General features: G+C 35.2%; 1 protein-coding gene across 6 annotated transcripts in view; it reads right to left on the bottom strand.

Annotated features, from left to right (window-relative positions):
• Positions 1 to 19,477, bottom strand: part of AKAP9 (A-kinase anchoring protein 9) — a 154,302-nt gene that overhangs the window by 83,611 nt on the left and 51,214 nt on the right. For 5 of the 6 annotated variants that reach the window (XM_047830631.1, XM_047830647.1, XM_047830654.1 and 2 more), the window contains 8 exons: positions 18,426 to 18,639; positions 16,497 to 16,576; positions 13,676 to 13,814; positions 13,150 to 13,235; positions 9,071 to 9,182; positions 8,204 to 8,402; positions 3,881 to 3,977; positions 2,597 to 2,689 (listed from right to left, as the gene is read on the bottom strand). In XM_047830631.1, the coding sequence (XP_047686587.1) occupies positions 2,597 to 2,689; positions 3,881 to 3,977; positions 8,204 to 8,402; positions 9,071 to 9,182; positions 13,150 to 13,235; positions 13,676 to 13,814; positions 16,497 to 16,576; positions 18,426 to 18,639 (1,020 nt within the window). Of the gene's footprint in view, positions 1 to 2,596; positions 2,690 to 3,880; positions 3,978 to 8,203; positions 8,403 to 9,070; positions 9,183 to 13,149; positions 13,236 to 13,675; positions 13,815 to 14,104; positions 14,111 to 16,496; positions 16,577 to 16,831; positions 16,846 to 18,425; positions 18,640 to 19,477 lie in introns of those variants that run through there. The other variant, XM_047830673.1, reaches the window with a different exon arrangement.

Here is a 19,477-nt window from a genome sequence, read left to right as displayed (position 1 = left end):
GGCAGGACTAAAACTGTCCTCTCACTCAGCAGAGCTGACAGTTGGGCAAGTGGCCTTCACACTCCTGCCATTCTTCTTGGCCACCTCTTTGAAACATTCACTGGTGTAATTCTTGACTTTTTCTCTTGCATTCCACTTTCTCAAAAGATATTCAATCCGTTACCTTCATGATTTACTCTCTCACTTCCTTCAGGTTTTTTTTCTACTATCACTCTAAAAGTGAGGTCTTCTGTGATAACCCTATATAAATAACACCATCTCAACTCCCCATGGAATTTCCTAACAGTTCTATTACCCAGGTCTGTTTTTCTTTTCATGGTATTTACCACCATCTTTCTGCACCAACTAGACAGAATGTAAGGTCTATGGGAGCAAACACTTCATTTTTTTTTACCTCTGCTATACCCGAACACTTGGAATACTGCCTGGCAATGAAATGCAAATAAATGTCTATTTTCAGTAGTAGGTACACAAATCACAGGTTGAATCTAATGTGATCTATATTGGGAATCACTACCCCTACTGGGCTTCCTATATACCCTGTGTTTTTCAAGCAATGGTTCTCAATCTTTTTCCAACAGTCCCACCTAAAGAGTATAGTATACAGCATAATCCCATCAGTACTGGTGGCTCATGTCAACAATCTACATTATTCTAGGATCAAGCTGGGCCATCAAATGTTATCCCTTGGACCATTGTACCCTGGACGTCTTCAAAACGGTTTTCAATGACTTACATTTTGGTGCTCTTGTTATCTGCTTAAGAAGAATGATGCTTTACAAGACATACTTCTATCATCATCATTACCAGAGTAATAATATGATCACTTTAAAAGTTTCATTTATGAGTCTATCATCTGGTAGGTGATTTATATTAGGTCACTGAATCCTTATAAAAATTACTTATTCCTATTTTTCCTTCTTTTAAAAAAATTTTTTTTATCTTTATTTATCTTTGAGAGACAGAGAGACACAGCATGAGCAGGAGAGGGGCAGAGAGAGAGAGGGAGACCCAGAATATGAAGCAGGTTCCAGGCTCTGAGCTGTCAGCACAGAGCCCGACGTGGGGCTTGAACTCACAAGCTGTGAGATCATGACCTGAGCTGAAGTCGGATGCTCAACAGACTGAGCCACCCAGGCGCCCCCTATTTTTCCCTCTTTTAACAGAGGAAATAGACTCAGAAGTTAAGTAACTTTCCTAAGATCATAAGGAAACCCAAAAACAAGAAGTAAGCCCGAAAAACAAGAATTTAAAGCATGGTATATCCTATACCAAACCTCATGCTCTTAATTGCTATGATGCCCTGCTATAACATTCCACTTGAGAAATTTTTCTAAGAGCTAAGGGCAAGAGAAAATCTGCATTTCTCTAAAGAACTAGATAATGAGAGCTATATAAGCAATGGTGACTCGCTTTTTACTTTGATCTCCAGGAACTAAACATTCAATTCAGACACAGAAGTGATTAAGTCCATATGGCCCACATATTTCCTTGAGTGCTGACTTCCTCTTCTAATTTATGTTTCTCTTCTAATTTATGTTTAACCTAACTCCTTATGCATTTCCTGTATAATCGATCAATTCTCCTCTTTTAAAATGCATATATCCACTGGGATTGTTATATTGAAACAGTTGAAATATTATTAAAAAGCAGAAAAAGTCAGAATTCAACTGTTCCAATATAAGAACCCAATCAGGTATATCCATTTTATTATTTTTTTTATTTTTAAAGTTTATTTGAGAAAGGAGTGTGTGCGCACATGCGTGGGAGACAGACAGAGAGAAAAGGAGAGGGGCAGAGAGAAAAGAGAATCACAAGCAGGCTCCACTCTGTCAGCATAGAGCCTGATGCAGAGCTTGAACCCATGAACCACGAGATCATGATTGAGATCATGATCAAAATTGAGTCAGTCAACTTAACTGACTGAGCCACCTAGGCACCCCAGATATATGCATTCTGAAAGGGAATACAAAGACAAAAGAAATGGAATCATAATGGTAGATTAGGTGATATGCTTGGTATTCAAGAATTTAAAAGAATGGCTCTGGGCATAGCACAGCTAAGAGTATCTACAGTCACAAACATCACAGTCACTTCTCAAGGAAGAGATAGGCAAAGAAAATATATAAAAGACAAACCACCTTCTTTCTCATTTCCTACCATATCCCCTACTTTTAAAGGAAGGCCAAACTCCATCACAAGGTACTACTCCCAGGTAACAAATTTATAAAGACTTGTTTGGCCATTCTGAGAAGTTTCTGATTACTATTCCACATCAAGAAGAAAATATTTTTCTAAAGGAAAAGTTCACAGAATATTCCATTGAAAGGCAACTGTGGTTGATACCAGTAACTGACAATTTAAAGATAATCTATGTACAAAACTTGTAACAAAAAGTGCAGGGGTGCCTGGCTCAGTCGGTGCAGCACGAGACTCTTGATCTTGGGGTCATGAGTTTGCGCCCCATGGTGGGTGTAGAGATTACTTAAATAAATAAAACTTGAAAAAAAAAGGTCATTACTATCAATAAAATCTATGTTTTCTGAAGGCTCAAAAGGAATATAAATCAAAATAATCTGACAAACTATAAACTTACCTTAGCTACTTCTTCTTCTAATCGTTCTTGGTACTGTTTTTCCAGCAATGTAACCATATTTGTTTCCTTTTTCACTCCAAATTCATCAGAAAACTAAATTAAAAAGCAAAATGTAACAGATTTGTTTATACTAATCATACATCACTTATTTTTAAACTTCTATGCTCAAATATCCTCAAAAGATCAATGTTTCTTAGAAAACTGAGTTTTAATAAGTAAATTTCAGTTCTGCTCTTAATTAAAAACGATAATTCTGGTGAATAATTCTAGTGTAGAATTCTAAATAACCTACTTAGTATTGTGAACTTAAAGATGCAAAGTCAGAAATATATTTACATATTTACAATTACTAACATAGTTCTACAGTAGGCTAAAGATACTTCTTAAATATAATTAAGATATGTATCTAAGTAATGCTAACAGTGGCTATCTTTGCTTATGAAATTATAAGCAAATTTTATTTTTTCTTGATGTTTATTAATAGTATCCATTTCCCCACAAATACAAACTACTTTTGTAACTAGAAAAAACTATAAACAGTTTTTTAAAATGTAAACATATTTTCAGCATGAAAGTATTTGTTTACCAATTACCTGAATGGCATTCAAATAGATACTCCATATAGGAGGAGTATGGTACAAACAAGATATGTAGCCAACATCTCTCCTCTGTTTCCAAAACAAGAGAAAGCAATGATTTTTGTTTTCTATATGAGTCAAGAATTAAAAATCCACTGAATGAAGACCAGGGTTTTGTAGTTATAAGTTTCAGAAAAATGGCCACAAATTGGTAATATATACAATGTTGAGGAGAGACAGAATGTGATTTAGCTAGCTGGCCGACACTGTAAAAGATGAGGGGCTTTTATACATCATATGGCATGTGCTCAAGGAAGCCTCAACTATTGTCCTAGCCATAGCATCTTGAATTTTGGGGATCCCTAAACACTATTCTAGAGATAGTCTGACTCAACTTCCCATAGTGGGACGAAAAGTTGTTGGCAAGGGTATGAAACTAATTTGTTACATAGCTCATGTCACACAAAACAAGACAAATTTTAAACCAGAACATATTTAGGGGGAAAAAACTCTCAATTTTAACTTTGTGTTATTCCTATGCTATGAAAATACATTAAATTTTTTTGCTTATATATTCTTCTGGGTCTTTTACATAATGTGTTATCCTCTTATTTATTATGCTTACTTCTTAACAACGGTCTTACTACGGACATAAAAATGACAGAGAAACAGTATCAGTGCACACAACAGTTTAAAAATATAATACCTCTATTGTACCATCAATGTTCTGGTTAAGACAACTTCCAGGGTATACTGTTTTCTGGACATCAGATTCAGTAATTACCATTGAATCACTGGAGAAACTAAACATGAATAAAAGAGAGTGAACGAATTAAGAGTTGTGTATGAGTTTTACTGTTAGTCCAAATTTATAGCATGCATAGAGTTATAAGTACTGTAACTCAAACTGTATTGTTGACTGATTTTTCCAATTAAAATTAAAGTAACACACTTCAATGACAGAGAACTTCAACACATCACCACTGAATTTTATGCCACTTTAAGAAGTGTACTACAAATATATGACATGGAGCTATTTACAGGTAGAGACATTTTCTAAAAGTTATCTATGCTATTACTGAGTAAAAGCCCATAAAAGCTCATTTTTATTAAAAAACTATTTATACACACAAACAGAAAAAAATCTGGATGAATAGACATCAAAAGTAACAATGATTATCTCTAAGTGGAACTGGGGAGCAGAGGCAGCAAAAAGAAGGTTCTTAATTTATACAACCACTTCTACATTTTTTTTTGTTTTTAATCTATTCATGCATCTTTTGGCATTCGCGTCTTTATTCTGAATTGTTTTACAATCATTATTTTGTAAAAAAATATTTTTTTTCTTAAAATGCTTAACTTGGGTCATAAAAATAAAGTGAGATTAATATTTAGCAACCATGGGATAAAGATTAAAGGGGCAAATTATAATTTTGTTTTAGCTAATACAATTTCTCACTTCACTTTTAATGTGCATCCACACTGCCTTCTTTATTCCACTCCCCTTTTGCCCAACTCCTCCTTTATTTCTCCTATCCTCTTCTTTCATTCTGTCCCAAACTGGCCAGATATAAGTTATCATCATCCCATTTCCTGACTTATATAACTAACCCACTACTGATAAACATTTGGTTGTTTCTAAATGTTCACTATTACAAATAATGGTACAATATTAATCCTCATAACATCTATGGACTTTCTGTATTATAAATCTTATAAATATTTAAAAATTTAATATAACGCCACATTCCAAAAAGTTACATTAACTTTACTTCCACAACAGTTATCATGTAAGTATTTATTCAAAACTTCAGCAACTCAAAGTTTTAAAACTTTGTTAGAACATTTCTGTTTTTGTTTTTGAGATTACATACCCTTCAGCTTCCATTGGCCATATAAGTTTCTTCGGCTGTGAACTGCCTATTTGTGTTCTTTGTTCATGATAAATGATTGTAAAAACTCATCTCCCCTGTCTTTCTTCTCTGTCCTTTCCTGGTTCTTCTGTCTCACAATTCTGTCTGTTTCCTTACTGCTTCTTGCACACACTATTCTGATCCTTGGCTCCATATTTTGATTCTTTTTTTCATAGCTGAGAAGCCCTCCTGATTACTTTGGGTCTATTAAGACCCAAATTCTAATAAAAAAATTCTACTTAGTCCACAATTTCATTCTATGGCTTTATAGCATTTGAAAGTGTTCATCCCAAATTCAAAATATAGTCTGGCTAAAACCAAAGTCACTGCTCCCCTCTTAATATTAAGCTGACTCTCCACCAGCCTAATTTCTCTATTTTATATTAATGTATCATTATTCTCCATATTCTCTAGCTCATACAACACAGTGTCATCTTTGTTTTTCCCCTTCACTTTGTTCTCAACATTCCTCCTTCTATCCCAACATCTCATAGTCATCCCTTCATTTTCTTTTCCTCTGGAACCACTCCAATAAGCAATTATCATAAAAATGTGCAGTAAAAGATGCCACACAGACATGGGTTTAAATTCCAGCACTTTGGTTGTTATCACCATGTTATATTCCTTAACCACTACTTCTTAAAAATTATTTTGTGAATAAGTATTATTTCAGTGATTAGACTGAAGTCACTTGAGGGAAAAGGCCACTTAAATACATCTATAGCTCCTTCCATGGCATCTAGCTAAGGCCCATCCCAGTCATTGTTTCATTTAATCCTCACACTCTTAATGGTAGTTTTATTGTCCCTCATATTACTAAGACATGTTAAAATAATCTGCCAAAAATTGTATAGCCAGTAAAAGGTTAAATCAGGTGTCAAATGCAGATCTGACTCTAGTCATTCCAATCCTATACTGTATCCCTAAGAGTCTCCTAGTATATAACATCTCCAAATACATGTTAAATGAATGACTCAATTATTTTTTTAAACAAGTTCAAATCTACTTTAATTCAAAAAGCATCATAGTTGTATCCAAAAATGCGATGACATTTACAAGAAATAACTTTGACTCATCACTATTAGCAGGAGTGAACATGGTCCTTAGTAACCTCTGTTTTGGGGAGTGGGAGAAAACTAATGGTTTTAGTTGAAAGGTACTGTCAACACACTTCCACTGAATATTCTAGAAACTCTGAGAGAGGGTGGTGAGCTGACAAAAGCCCAACTGTAGTAACAGCAAATAAGTCTACATTTCCAAAAGACTCCCTTTTCTTCACACTTTAGAGAGAAAGCATCACTAATTAAAGGAAGGCTATATGAAATACTATAGCTAATAATTAGAGAGTTCTTGCTATCTACTTATTTTCTTTCATATCAGAAAACCTAGAGTGGTGGTTTCCAAACGTCAATTCATGGGACTTTCTGTATCAGAATTATTTTGTTATAAATACACATGTCCATGGTCTATCTCAAAGCTGTTAAGTCTGACTCTCCAAATGTATAGTCCAGTAATCTAATTTTAAGTATTCAAAAGCCTCCAGTGTTTCTGATGCATGGTCAAGTTAAAGAGCTAATGATCTCAAATGAAATGGGAGCTTTAGAAGGCTGTGCCAGGCTGGGCAAATGATTCCAAAGCCTACAAACAGACCCTGAATAAAAGAAAGAGGAACAGACTGCTTCCCCAAAAGTGTGGACATTCAATATCTTGTCTCAAGGAAAGAAATGTTTTTTTGTCTTGAGGTCCCATTAGTAAGTGCCTATGAAGACAGTCCTAGAAGAGCAGAGCCAGCCAAAGTTAGATGAAATCTCTGAACATTGCACAGAGCTAAATATTATAGCACACTCCCCAACTAAATTATGAACTGTTCATTCATTCATTTAACAAATATTTACTGAGCACCTACTAGGAGAGGGAATAATTACACAGTCTGGGACACATCAATGACTCAAATGGGCAAAAATCCTCACCCTTACAAAGCTTGAAGTCTTTCATAAAAGAAAGACACTAAACAAAACAAATAAAATCAAACTCCCCTGTAAATATATATAAACTTGGTTTTCATCTTATACATACATACCTTTATATATATATAACAGATAATATTAAGCAATATAGAAAGAAATGACGCAGGAAATTAGCATACAGAGTTCTAAAGAACAATTTTAATTTAAATGGGGGTAATCAGAATAGACATCATAAGAACATTATATCTGCATAAAGACCCAAAGGAGGTAATGTGTTGGGCATGTAAATATCTGGAGAAAGATCATTCTAAAGCAGGAGCATACTGATGGTCTGAGATCTCAAGAAGAATGTGCGGCATGAGAATAGTGACCGGTGGGTGAGTCAACAGGAGATAAAGTCAAAGTGGTAACAGGGAACCATCATGTAGGACCTAGTAAGGCACTGTAAGGACAGAAGAGCACTGGACTAATGTGATCTGATCATGTCTTAAATCTAGTTGTGGAAATGTGCTGAGGACAGACTTTAGGGAAGAGTTAGGGTAGAAGGAGAGAGATCAGTTGTTGCAGTAATCCACGTGAGACATGACAATGGTGGGCAGCAGGGGGCTAGTGAGAAGTGGTCCAGTTTAGATGTGTTTTGGAGGCAGAAATAACAGGATTTTTTGATAGACTGGAAGTGAGGTATGAGAGAAAGAAGAGTAACCTCAGATAGAGATGGCTGCTGAAGGAACAAATTTCAAGGGGAAGATCCAGAGTTCTGGACATGGTGAATCTGAATATTAGACAACAAAGTGGAGAAAGTCCAATCATGACTAGAATGATCCTATCTTATATTTCTTGGGTATGTCCCACATCAAGGTAGTAAAGACCAGGCATATGAAAACAAATATATGCACACTCTCTCAGCAAATTAACAACAACCAGCATTTTTATAAAATAAGGTGTAAGTAAAATCCCTATAATGTCTTCAGTTTATAATATTTCACACATTTCAAAGAATTATCTCTTATTCTTATTTCTTGATAATGCTACATCCCCATCTCTTTCATCCAATTTTCCTTAAGTCACATTTTCTTCTGGAAAACAATCATGTTATGACTATTACTACTCTACAAATGCTGTTGAATGAAATTATAAGTAGACAGATACCTTGGCTGAACTGTAGACTCACTGACAGCTTGAAGCCTTTCCTGCAAACAATGGATCTCTGCCCCATGGTTTTCTTCAGTTTCTTTCAATTGTTGCTGCAAAGAGGAGATGAAGTTTTCTAATTCTTGAACTTGTCCTTCCAGTCGCCTAATTTTTTCAGAATCTTGCAGAGCAGATAACTTGCTTTTATGACTGACATCTAAGTTATATGAAGAGAAGAAAATAAACACTTCAACAGAAATTTCTTAGTGAAATACCACAATCACTTTTTTGTGTGTGGAGATATTCATTCTTCTTCGAAAAAATAATGTTTTTTTTTACTAGTAATAACTCAAGTTTCAATTTAAACTCAATTTGACTCAAGAAAACAAACAAAATGAATCGTGCAATTCAAGATCATTTCTTTAATCTTCATGTCTGTAGTACCCCTAAATCTACCAACTTTATGTCTTTAAACTGGAAACAATTTAGAATCACAGAGTAAGAAGTGAGAAGGGATCAAAGACAGCAATAGTCCAAATCTTCCACTTTAAGAATGCGAAAACTGAGACCGGAGAGATTATACTGAAATGCCCAAGGTCACGAGGTTATCTCAAATTGTAAAGTAAGAAAATCAAATGACTAGGGCACTGGGTGGCTCAGTCACCTGAGCATCTGACTTTGGCTCAGGTCATGACCATGAGTTTGAGCCTGGCATTGGGCTTGCTAATGTCAGGGCAGAGCCCCTGCTTCAGATCCTCTACCTCTCTCTCCTGCTCCTCCCCTACTTGTGCTCTCTCTCTCTCAAAAGTTAAAAAAAAAAAAAAAATCAAATGATTAAATATTTGGTATAAAAATACTATACTGTGGCATATAATCAAAATTTACCAATGTCATGCAAATTGGTCATCTGAGAGGCTGATAAAAACTCTGTTTCCTCTTTTGGTAGACCTCCTTCTGCAACCTCAAGCTTCACATCATCTGTCTCCTGTCCATGTATCTATTGAAAAGAACAGAAAAGGAGTGACATAAATATATGATGTAGCATTTTGAAAGTTGTATTAAAGCAGCTTTACATTGAAAATGTTTTTGAAATCACTTAGAATTTTAATACTCTGATATAAATATTTTTGCTTCTACGTTATTCCACGCTTTCTTCTGACAGTGATTCACATTCCCTTCACAGCACTGCAATTATATTAGTAAGTGTACTGTTCTTTCATACCCAGAAAGAAGTTCATTTTAATACAAAAACAGAAGCTGCACAGAATCTTGGTATATAACTCATACAGTATTTGTAATATGACTTGGTCTTCGGAATTTCAACTCATACACTGTTAAATTTTATGTTTATCAATACTTGGTAATATAACTTTATGAATCTCTGGATATAACCTATGTACATCCAAGTAATTGACAAATGGTATGGTTCTTTACACAAAAGGAAGGAAAATAATGAAAACAGATGAACCTCAAGTTATTTCCTTAACTATTATAATTAGGCAGCAATTTGTCAGATGCTTAGGTGTCTTAATTTAGTTATTCATAGAATACTTAATAATCATCTACTACATGGCTAGCACTGTGACAAGAGAGACTAAGATACAATCAGTAAAAAAAGAAAAAAAAATGTGTATCTGCCCTTACAGAATGTGTCAACTAGTTGGGGAAATAAAATTAAGTAACTAGAGAAGCACTAAACTATAATTGACTGTAAGGACAATAACAGAGAAGAAAGAATGATGTGTGTGAGTAGTTATAGAGTAAGTCAAACTTGATTCAGGCCTCAGTCATTTTGGGCAATGATCAGAAAGGTTATACTGAAAAAAGAGTATAAGCCATTTGTGAATGAACAGCCTAATGCTATAACTAGTAAAGAAAACTATCTTGTAAAGAGGGGTTTAATTTGGATAAGGATGGGGGAAGATGGCTATGTAAATAAGATAGATTTAGACTACAAAGCACCTTAAAAGCAAGGAGAAAGAGTTTGGACTTGCTCGGCTAGATGAACAAATAATACCACAAAAAGCAGGTGAGCCACAGGATAAAACTATTTCCCATGAAGGCTACTTTACTGGTTACTATTCTTATCAAGTCCGCTACCCCGTGCCTAACCCCTAGTACAACTTCAACAGAAGACCTTGCCTCTTAATTTCCCAAAGAAAATAAAGACCATCAGGTAAATTCTTCAGTTTCCAGCCTACTTTTCCAAATATATCTCTTCACTTAATTCATTCAGCACTTATTAAACCTCTACCATGTGCTCTAACCAAGGACCACACTAAGAAGAAATAAAAATAAAGACAAGACTCCCTGATTCTGAAGGGTTTAGAATCTAGGAATTATTTTAAATAGATCATTACCTCCCCCCTTTTCCCTGTTGCCATAGTTCTTTGTACAAACTTGCATTTATTATTTTTCTTGTTATTATAATTAACAGAAAAAGGTAAATGCAGTAACCAAAGGCCAACAGAATGGAGGAAGAAATGCCTAAGTCTAGGAAGACAGGTAAAGAGGACACAAAGGAAATAACATCTGAACCAACTGGAAGAACACACCAAGCAGACTGGAGTTTGATGGCAGTGTCAGGCAGAAAAAAAAAACATTCAATAAAGGCCAAGGTGTGAAAGATCAGGGTACATTTGGGAAACTCTAGGAGTATTTCAGTATGGCTAAAATGAGGAGGAGGAGGGTTAGAAGATGAAGCTAACAGGTTAGACAGTGATGTATTGCAGTGCTGAGACTGATCTCAACCAACCTCTGGATGCCTTTGTGGTGAGAGCTACCTTACTGGGTTAACATGTGAATTTCACTTTTTAATTTTTTTTCTGGGGAGAACTAAAGAAGTTAGGGTGGGTATCTGTGTTCCAAAGTAAGCCTCCCACATTCTGGTACTGGGGAAGGGAGGTGTTTCTCTCATCAAACCAAACTGTTCCCTACTCAGTGCCCTAAAAAGAAAAAGGCAAAATGACACATCATTCACTGACTCACAAATCCATCACTGTGGATTACTTGCTTACTATAAGCCCTCCTACACTATTTAATAGTTTCAACTGTGTATTGCCATGAAGAAAAGCAACATACTTTTAAAAGAAAGAAAACAAGGAAGGTAAGAAAACAGAAAGGAAATCTGACAGTTAAGGATTCACCACTGACTTTGATCAAAGAAAGCTTAGTGAAGTGCAAGTTGGAAGCTTGTTTACAATGGGGAGGAGAGGGGAGCAGATGGGGAAGTTCCCGCTATAGTCTATTCTTTCTTTCAAACAATGTGACCGTGAAGGAGAAAGAGAACCACAAAGGAAGATGTGGCATTGAGGACCGGTTATGTTCTAAATAGAGACGTGAGGAATGTGCGAGGGGAAAGGACAGAAACAGAGAAAAACACAAGCAAAGGAGCTGAAATCACAGAAGAGAGGGAAGGGACATGTTATCAATCTTGGAAGAGGTAGAAAGGGATATTAACAAAGTCACAGGAAATAAAATAACCTTGGTTATGGAAAGGAATAACTTCTGAGATAGAAGGAAAATTAGGGCATTCAGAGATTTAAAGAAATACATATGGTCTAGAGGTAGCAGGCTGAGATAATTTATAATTGATAGCTCTGATATTTGTAGAGAAATAGGAGATAAGGCCAAATATAAAGGGGGACCAGAAGTAGAATATATGACTTGAGGAAAGTTGTAAAGCTGAGAAACATCCACTGAAGGGATTGTGAGAAAGTAAAGTACCACATAAAAGAACTGTGAAGTGATCCTGAGGGTCTGGCTGATGTCAGACCATGATGACGCAGTGTCACCAAACCACATTTGCCTCTAATTTTCTAAGCAGCCCTCAGAAACCCAAGTATGACTAGAGAAGAAGGATCCAAACCCAAGTATGACTAGAGAAGAAGGATCCCTGGAGGCAGGATAAGGGCAGTAGAAAAACAAAAAAATCCAAACTGCTAAGAGTACTGGTAAGAAAATGGTATGATGATTTTGAATAGGGATCAACATCTTGGCTATGAGGGGAAGTGGAAAGAAAAGTAATTATTGTAGGGAAATGTAGAGTTAAATAAGGATTTTTATCTATCCACCTGCCCTCCTACATAGTTATCTGTAAGACAGTGGAGTAGGTTTATAGGTTTTAGAAAAGGCAGGATAGTTTATTTACTTGCAGAGGAAGAGAAAGAGAAAAGGAATGATGGAAAGGGGAAAAGAGAAACAGAGGAAGACAGAAGGTGAGAAAGAGGGAGGGGAAGAGAAAGAAGAACAAGAATTGTCAAGTGATCCTGAGGTCTGGTTGATGTCAGACCATGATTACACAGTGTTACCAAACCACATCTGCATCTAATTTTCTCAGCAAAGCATCCCTCATAAGCAATAGAACTTGAGCTGTGTGTCAGTTAAATCTTTCAAATCTGCCCAGTTAAGTAGAATGACATCAAAAGTACCCCAAATAAACAGACATAGAGATCCTTCTGGATTTTTTCTACAACATGAAGATCTTAACACTTATCTTTGCCAATATATGCTATTTATTTTTCTGATACAGTTAATAAATTACACTATGCCATCTATATTCTCTTGCATACATTTCTAAAACAACTTGAAAGGAATTTGACATATCTAACACTGTGTGAAACTAATTAGCTATGTTCTAAACAACTATACTAATTCCATTTTTCTCTAAAACAGACCCGCTACTTTAAAACTGCTATATAGAAAACTAAATACAGCTGCTTCACCAAGTTTACAATCTGACATTTTATATATATCTTACTTTATCAGGATTTCCAAAACTCTCAAATGGGGTAAAATAGTATTCAACTTGCAGATATTCCCTTAGTTCATTGATACTATGAATATGTAACTTTTCCTTCATCTTTTTCATGTTCACTTATTTTAGAAATGCTTAGTTGATGAAGCTTACAAAACAGCATGTGACACAATAAATGAAAACATAATACATTTTCCATTTCACAGACCTTACTTAATCGTGTTTGAAGTACCAAGAGTTTGTTGTATTCTTCTGTTACTTTGGTGAGAAGAGTTTGCATATTTTCTTGAAAGTCTAGATGATAAATAAACAATTATAATAATTTCATTTCACAAGCAAACTTGTGGACATCTTTGATTCTCTTTATATCACAATTATTGCATTACATAAATAAAAATGTATATTAAAAATAAGATTTCATGAATCCCAAAAGATATTAAATGACTGAATTATGATTAAAAGTAAAAGTTCATCACATTAACTGACTTAAGAAAATAATGTGGGAAGGGGCACCTGAGTGGCTCAGTTGGTTAAGTGTCCGACTCTAGGTTTTGGCTTAGGTCATGATCTCATGGCTATGAAATCGAGCCCTGGGTTGGCTCCACAATGAGTGTGGAACCTGTTTAAGATTCTCTCTCCCTCTCTCTCTGCCCCTCCCCTGCTTGCACTCTATCTCACAAAACAAACAAATAAATATTTAAGAAAAAAGAAAAAAGACTGTAAGATTTTATTACCTTGAACTTCATATCTATAATCTTGCAATTCTTGTTCTTGATTTTCAGAAGTATGCACACCAGAACTCTCTTTCTCTTCTATATTTATGCCACATTTTATAGCAGGAGTATGATGTTCACCAAGGACATTGCAAAAAGTCTATTAACAAAATTAGTATTTTACAGAATTAAAAATTTTTGATTTCTGCCTCTGAAAAATCATTAAATGTTATTTTCCTATATGTAAAAGTCAAAATGGCACAGAAAAATCAGCAAGGAAACACTATTCCATACACCAAATCAGTCTGCAAAAGAAATGGTTAAATCTAAATCTTTCTCTCTCTCTAGGACATAAAATACTTCCTACAGTGGAAAAATATTGATAATCCTAACTGCACAAAACTATTTTTTCTGCTTCTAATAATGAATATAGCTTGTACTGCAATCTACCACTTTCTAGCTTGTGTCTTAGATTGATGTTATCTCTGTAATGCCAACTACCCTTGAAAAAACACCAGAAGACAAGGACAGAAATTAAAAGATGATAACTAGGGGTGTCTCAGTTGGCAGAGCATGTGACTCTTGATCTTGGGGTCATGAGGTCAAGCCCCATGTTGGGCATAGAGCTTACTCAAAATAAAAAAATTATGACTGGAAAGTAGTCTATAAATTCTGAAGGCACTTGTGATGAGCACTGGGTGTTGTAAGTGATGAATCACTGAATTCTACTCCTGAAACCAATACTGCATTGTGTGTTAACTAAAATTTAAATTAAAAAAAAAATTATATGAAGTAGATCACATTCATGTACTTTTCTGTAACACATCTATGCTTTATATGCACAAATTACAAATATGTGACACATTATTAGTTTTTTTCTCCTGAGCAACAGAAAATTCTACCATCATTTAAAAACAACACAAGACCCATAATCATTTCAGAAGCCCTCAAAATAAGTTTCACCTTTGCCCTGCACACAACTGGAAAAAACCAAATTGTTTATTACTATTTCTTGAGATTCGCTTAAAAGTTAACTATACTGTCAATTAACAACTGAGTGTATTAAATTTTCAGCAGTTTCTAAAATGGAATTTTATCATACTAGGGTTGGCAGAAACCTGATTGATCACCCCATTTACTAACGAAGAAATGGACTCAAAAAGATGAAAAAACTAGTCTATGGCAACATGATTAGTGACAAAACCAGGTTTCATGAAGAACCCCAGAGGACCCCTCTATCAGAACAAGTGATTCATATTTCAACTTGAGATTAGGGATCAGGTAAAGACAATAACAAAAGGAAAAAAACATAAAGTCAGCTTATAACTTAACTAATTCAACTTGGGCTCTCTTTCCATTATTTACTGAATATCAACAATAGATACGAAAGGACAATGCCTGAACGCTTCAGAAGTGGAGGTGGACACTGCTGAGTAGCTGAATGAAGACATGCGTTAGGTGTGGTTGCTTCTTACTTTTTGAGGTTTTTGCAACACTGTTCTTTGAACAATTTTATAGGTAATCAAAATCAGTAAGGTAGCTCTACCTGTCCCAACTAATACCACCCTCTTCCTCCATAAATATAAAAGCCCAGGATAGAGATTAGGGACAAACCAAAGCAAAGATTATAAATTCTGAACTATTTCAAATATGCAGAAAAATAGTTTATCTATTACTTACCTTTAACAAATGGTCAATTTTGTCATATTATCTCCGTATTTTTTAAAGAAACTGAAAATTACATATAGATTTGAAGCTCTCTATTTTAAGTGCTGCTTATCCATTTTATGCACCTTTCTCTCTATCCAGAGGTAATTATTCGAGCATACATACTTTATACTTTTGAGATTTACTGACGTTAGTACCGACATCAAACACTGCTAAACGGAGTTCCAGTGCATCGAGATAACACAATTTATTACCACTGTTCATGGAAACTTGAGTTGTTTCCCATTTTTAACTTAATAAAGACACTCTAGCAATGAACAGATCTGATTGTGCACAAATAAATGCTTGGGTTGTAGGATGCATATATCTTCAAAAATATACCCTGCCAATCTCCTTCTCAAGGTAGTACATTTCCACCAGGAGTGTGTAAGTGCTTCTATCTCACTCTAAGTTCACAAACATACTTGGCATAATTAGAGTTTTTAGACTTTGGCAATCTGAAGTGTGAAATATATCTCATCGATCTTGTGCAATCTCCCCAGGTAAGTGAATGGATGCACTCAACAACCAAAGTTGGCAGGGGCAGGAAACAGACTTTTTTTGGGTTCTATTGGTCCACTGTTTTTTTGTATTAGGTATACCTTTTGTCTGTTCCACTGCTGAGATAATTTACTCCAATCTCTTTTGTTTCAAAAGATTATCAGAAAACATTTAAATGCTCATTTTAAAGTTACAAACCCAGGAATATTTTCTAAGTGCAGTTCTGAAGTATAGTATTTCCTGTCTAAAAGTATTTCTTTTACATTTTTTAATTTTTTTAAATTTACATCCAAATTAGTTAGCATATAGTGCAACAATGATTTCAGGAGTAGATTCCTTAATGCCCCTTACCCAGTTAGCCCATCGCCCCTCCCACAGCTCCTCCAGTAACCCTCCGTTTGCTCTCCATTATTTAAGAGTCTCTTATGTTTTGTCCCCCTCCCTGTTTTTATATTATTTTTGTTTCCTTTCCCTTATGCTCATCTGTTTTGTCTCTTAAAGTCCTCATATGAGTGAAGTCATATGATATTTGTCTTTCTCTAATTTCGCTTAGCATAATACCCTGTAGTTCCATCCATGTAGTCGCAAATGGCAAGATTTCATTCCTAAAAGTACTTTTTAACTAATATCTTACCTGTGTAAAATAAAAACATTCTTCAGACACTGCCCTGCGTAGTTTTCCAATAAGCATTTGTAAAGGCTTCACTTCATCACCTAATAGAACAGATACTGTATTAAACATTTATCTACTTAAGTACTATTATCATTTTAAACCTATGTCAACTGGAAGCTTCCCTTACAATAAGATTAGTTTTAAATTCCTTCTTTAAAACTTATTTTCCACTGCTCAATGTTAATGGTCTCAGATAATTTTTAAGATTCTCAGTTTATATCCTACAAAATGGTATGAAGTGGTGATTTACAAATTTTACTACTCCCCAATATAAGAAGTATGTCATATATTGTAACCTATTATACACATCCATGGAAAACTGAAACAAGAATTTCACAGATTATTTACTTTTTTTTTTATATATACTATATGTTTTTAATGTTTCCTGTTCTACTGTATTCTTTTATTTACTAAAAAAAAAAAAAAAATGCTGGCCATTACTCACTAACTGCATCAACCATTAGTGGACCCATTAATTAACTTATAGTTGAAAAACCACTGGACAGATTCTATCCTTTAGAGGATATCATTAAAAATAATACATGCTTAAAATCTTATTACATTCAAACCTAAAGAACTCCTGAAGTGGAAAAATGATATTTAAGCCACTCCCTAAATTCTACTCTGTTCAACAGAGCAACTAGACAAACTTAGGAACCAGCTCATTCTCAAAAGTATATCTGTCAAGGGTGAAAACCTACAGATATTTTGAACACAGGAAATCTACTTAATAGAGTGATTAAACAATTAGTAGAGATAAAAGCTAACTACAACTAGTCTTCTACTTCAGATGCCTTATATGTTGTTGCTTCTCACAGTGCCTACTGTACAGTCTCCTAGGACATCTCATTCTTTTCTCTGGCCTCAAATGATCTTTGGATTTCCAAATCTTAATCTTGAGCCTAAACCTCTTGCATTTCAGACTTCTATTTTTAACTGCCTACTAGATAACTTTTTTTTTAAGCCAAAAGGTATTTTTAACTCACTATGTTCCAAACTGGATTTATTATTCTTCCCATAGATCTGCTCTGCATACTCCTCATGACTAGTCCCCCCTTCAATCCAGCTACCCAAGCTAGAAACTTACGGACCACTCTCAATTCTTCCCCCTTTCCTCCTAATATCAACTGCAGACTACAGCCTACTTCTTTGACTCTCTCTTCCATCCTCAATGACATTTTATTCAGCCCCTTATTGTTAGCAGAATTACCTCCAAAGTTGCTTAAATGGTCTTCCTAGAACTAATCACCTTCCTTACTTTGCCTCATGGTGTTACCTTAAAATAAAAATTTTACTGTTACTCCCACTACTTAAAATCTTACAGGTCCTATCACCAATAGCATAAAGCTTAAACATGCTTCAGTCAGAGTATATAAGGCCTTTTCTAACCAAGCTCCTGTCAATCTTAACAGCTTTATAGCCCACCACTTTCTCACGTAACTTGAACTCTCAATTCTCCAAGATGGCTACGATCTCTCACACCTCTGTGTTTAAGACTCAGGAACCTTCCCTAAAATTCCAACAACCCTACTCCTGCCTGCAACCTCACTCCCTCCTCCTCCCAGGAGGTATAAGTCTTTTTTCCTTTTTTCTTCCATTCTTTCTAGTCATTTTTCTATTACAGAAATTGATCTATTGTTTTCTAAGAGTTTATTTTATATTGCTTTCCCACTTGATTACAACTTCTGTGGGAAAATGATTCAGTAATTTTAGATTTCCCAAGCACTTAAAAAAATGTGCAATGATTATATGAACAGATGAATCCAAGACTTGGATATACAGTTACCTTCCTCTATGGGTTCTAAGACCAGGACAGAATCATGGAATGGTGGGCTCTAAGTGATATTTACTTATTTCATGTACTTATAATTTTTTTAGAAAGCCATTTACCTGTTTCTTGTGTTTTTATATTCTGTAGCTCTTGCTGGTGTATTTCCTGAAGTTCCTTTATCTTTTCCTCTTGGGCAGAAATAAGTTCCTCCTTAAGACTACAAAGAGCTTTATCTTTTTCATTTTCCATATATTCACGAACCTGATCCACATGAGTTGAATAAACCAGAGAGAGGCATATACGCTGAGCTTCCATCTGTAGCCTTAAATCATTCTTAAAGTGAATGTATGTACACATTAGAATACTTTTAAACAACTTACATTTTTAAAATAAGTTCTATCTTCTGCATTTACTGACCACAAGGGGGAAATACATGAAATTACAGTTTAAAACTTTATATAAGAGAGGTCTAATTTACCTCAGCCGCAGCAATTTCTTACTTGACACATCCCCAAAGGCAAGGGAATTAAAAGCAAAAATGAACTATTGGGACCTCATGAAGATAAAAAGCTTCTGCACAGCAAAGAAAACAATCAACAAAACTAAAAGGCAACCAACGGAATGGGAAAAGGTATTTGCAAATGACATATGGGACAAAGGGCTAGTATCCAAAATCGATAAAGAGCTCACCAAACTCCACACCCAAAAAAACAAATAATCCAGTGAAGAAATGGGCAGAAAACGTGAATAGACACTTCTCTAAAGAAGACATCGGGATGGCCAACAGGCACATGAAAAGATGCTCAACATCGCTCATCAGGGAAATACAAATCAAAACCACACTCAGATATCACCTCACGCCAGTCAGAGTGGCCAAAATGAACAAATCAGGAGACTATATAGATGCTGAAGAGGATGTGGAGAAACGGGAACCCTCTTGCACTGTTGGTGGGAATGCAAATTGGTGCAGCCACTCTGGAAAACAGTGTGGAGGTTCCTCAAAAAATTAAACATAGACCTACCCTATGACCCAGCAGTAGCACTGCTAGGAATTTACCCAAGGGCTACAGGAGTACTGATGCATAGGGGCACTTGTACCCCAATGTTTATAGCAGCACTCTCAACAATAGCTAAATTGTGGAAAGAGCCTAAATGTCCATCAACTGATGAA

The sequence above is a fragment of the Prionailurus viverrinus genome, chromosome A2 (genome assembly GCF_022837055.1).
Source record: "Prionailurus viverrinus isolate Anna chromosome A2, UM_Priviv_1.0, whole genome shotgun sequence".
NCBI classification, from domain to species: domain Eukaryota; kingdom Metazoa; phylum Chordata; class Mammalia; order Carnivora; family Felidae; genus Prionailurus; species Prionailurus viverrinus.
The sequence above is the reverse complement of the archived record's forward strand: the minus strand, read 5'-3'. Positions and strand labels throughout refer to the sequence as shown.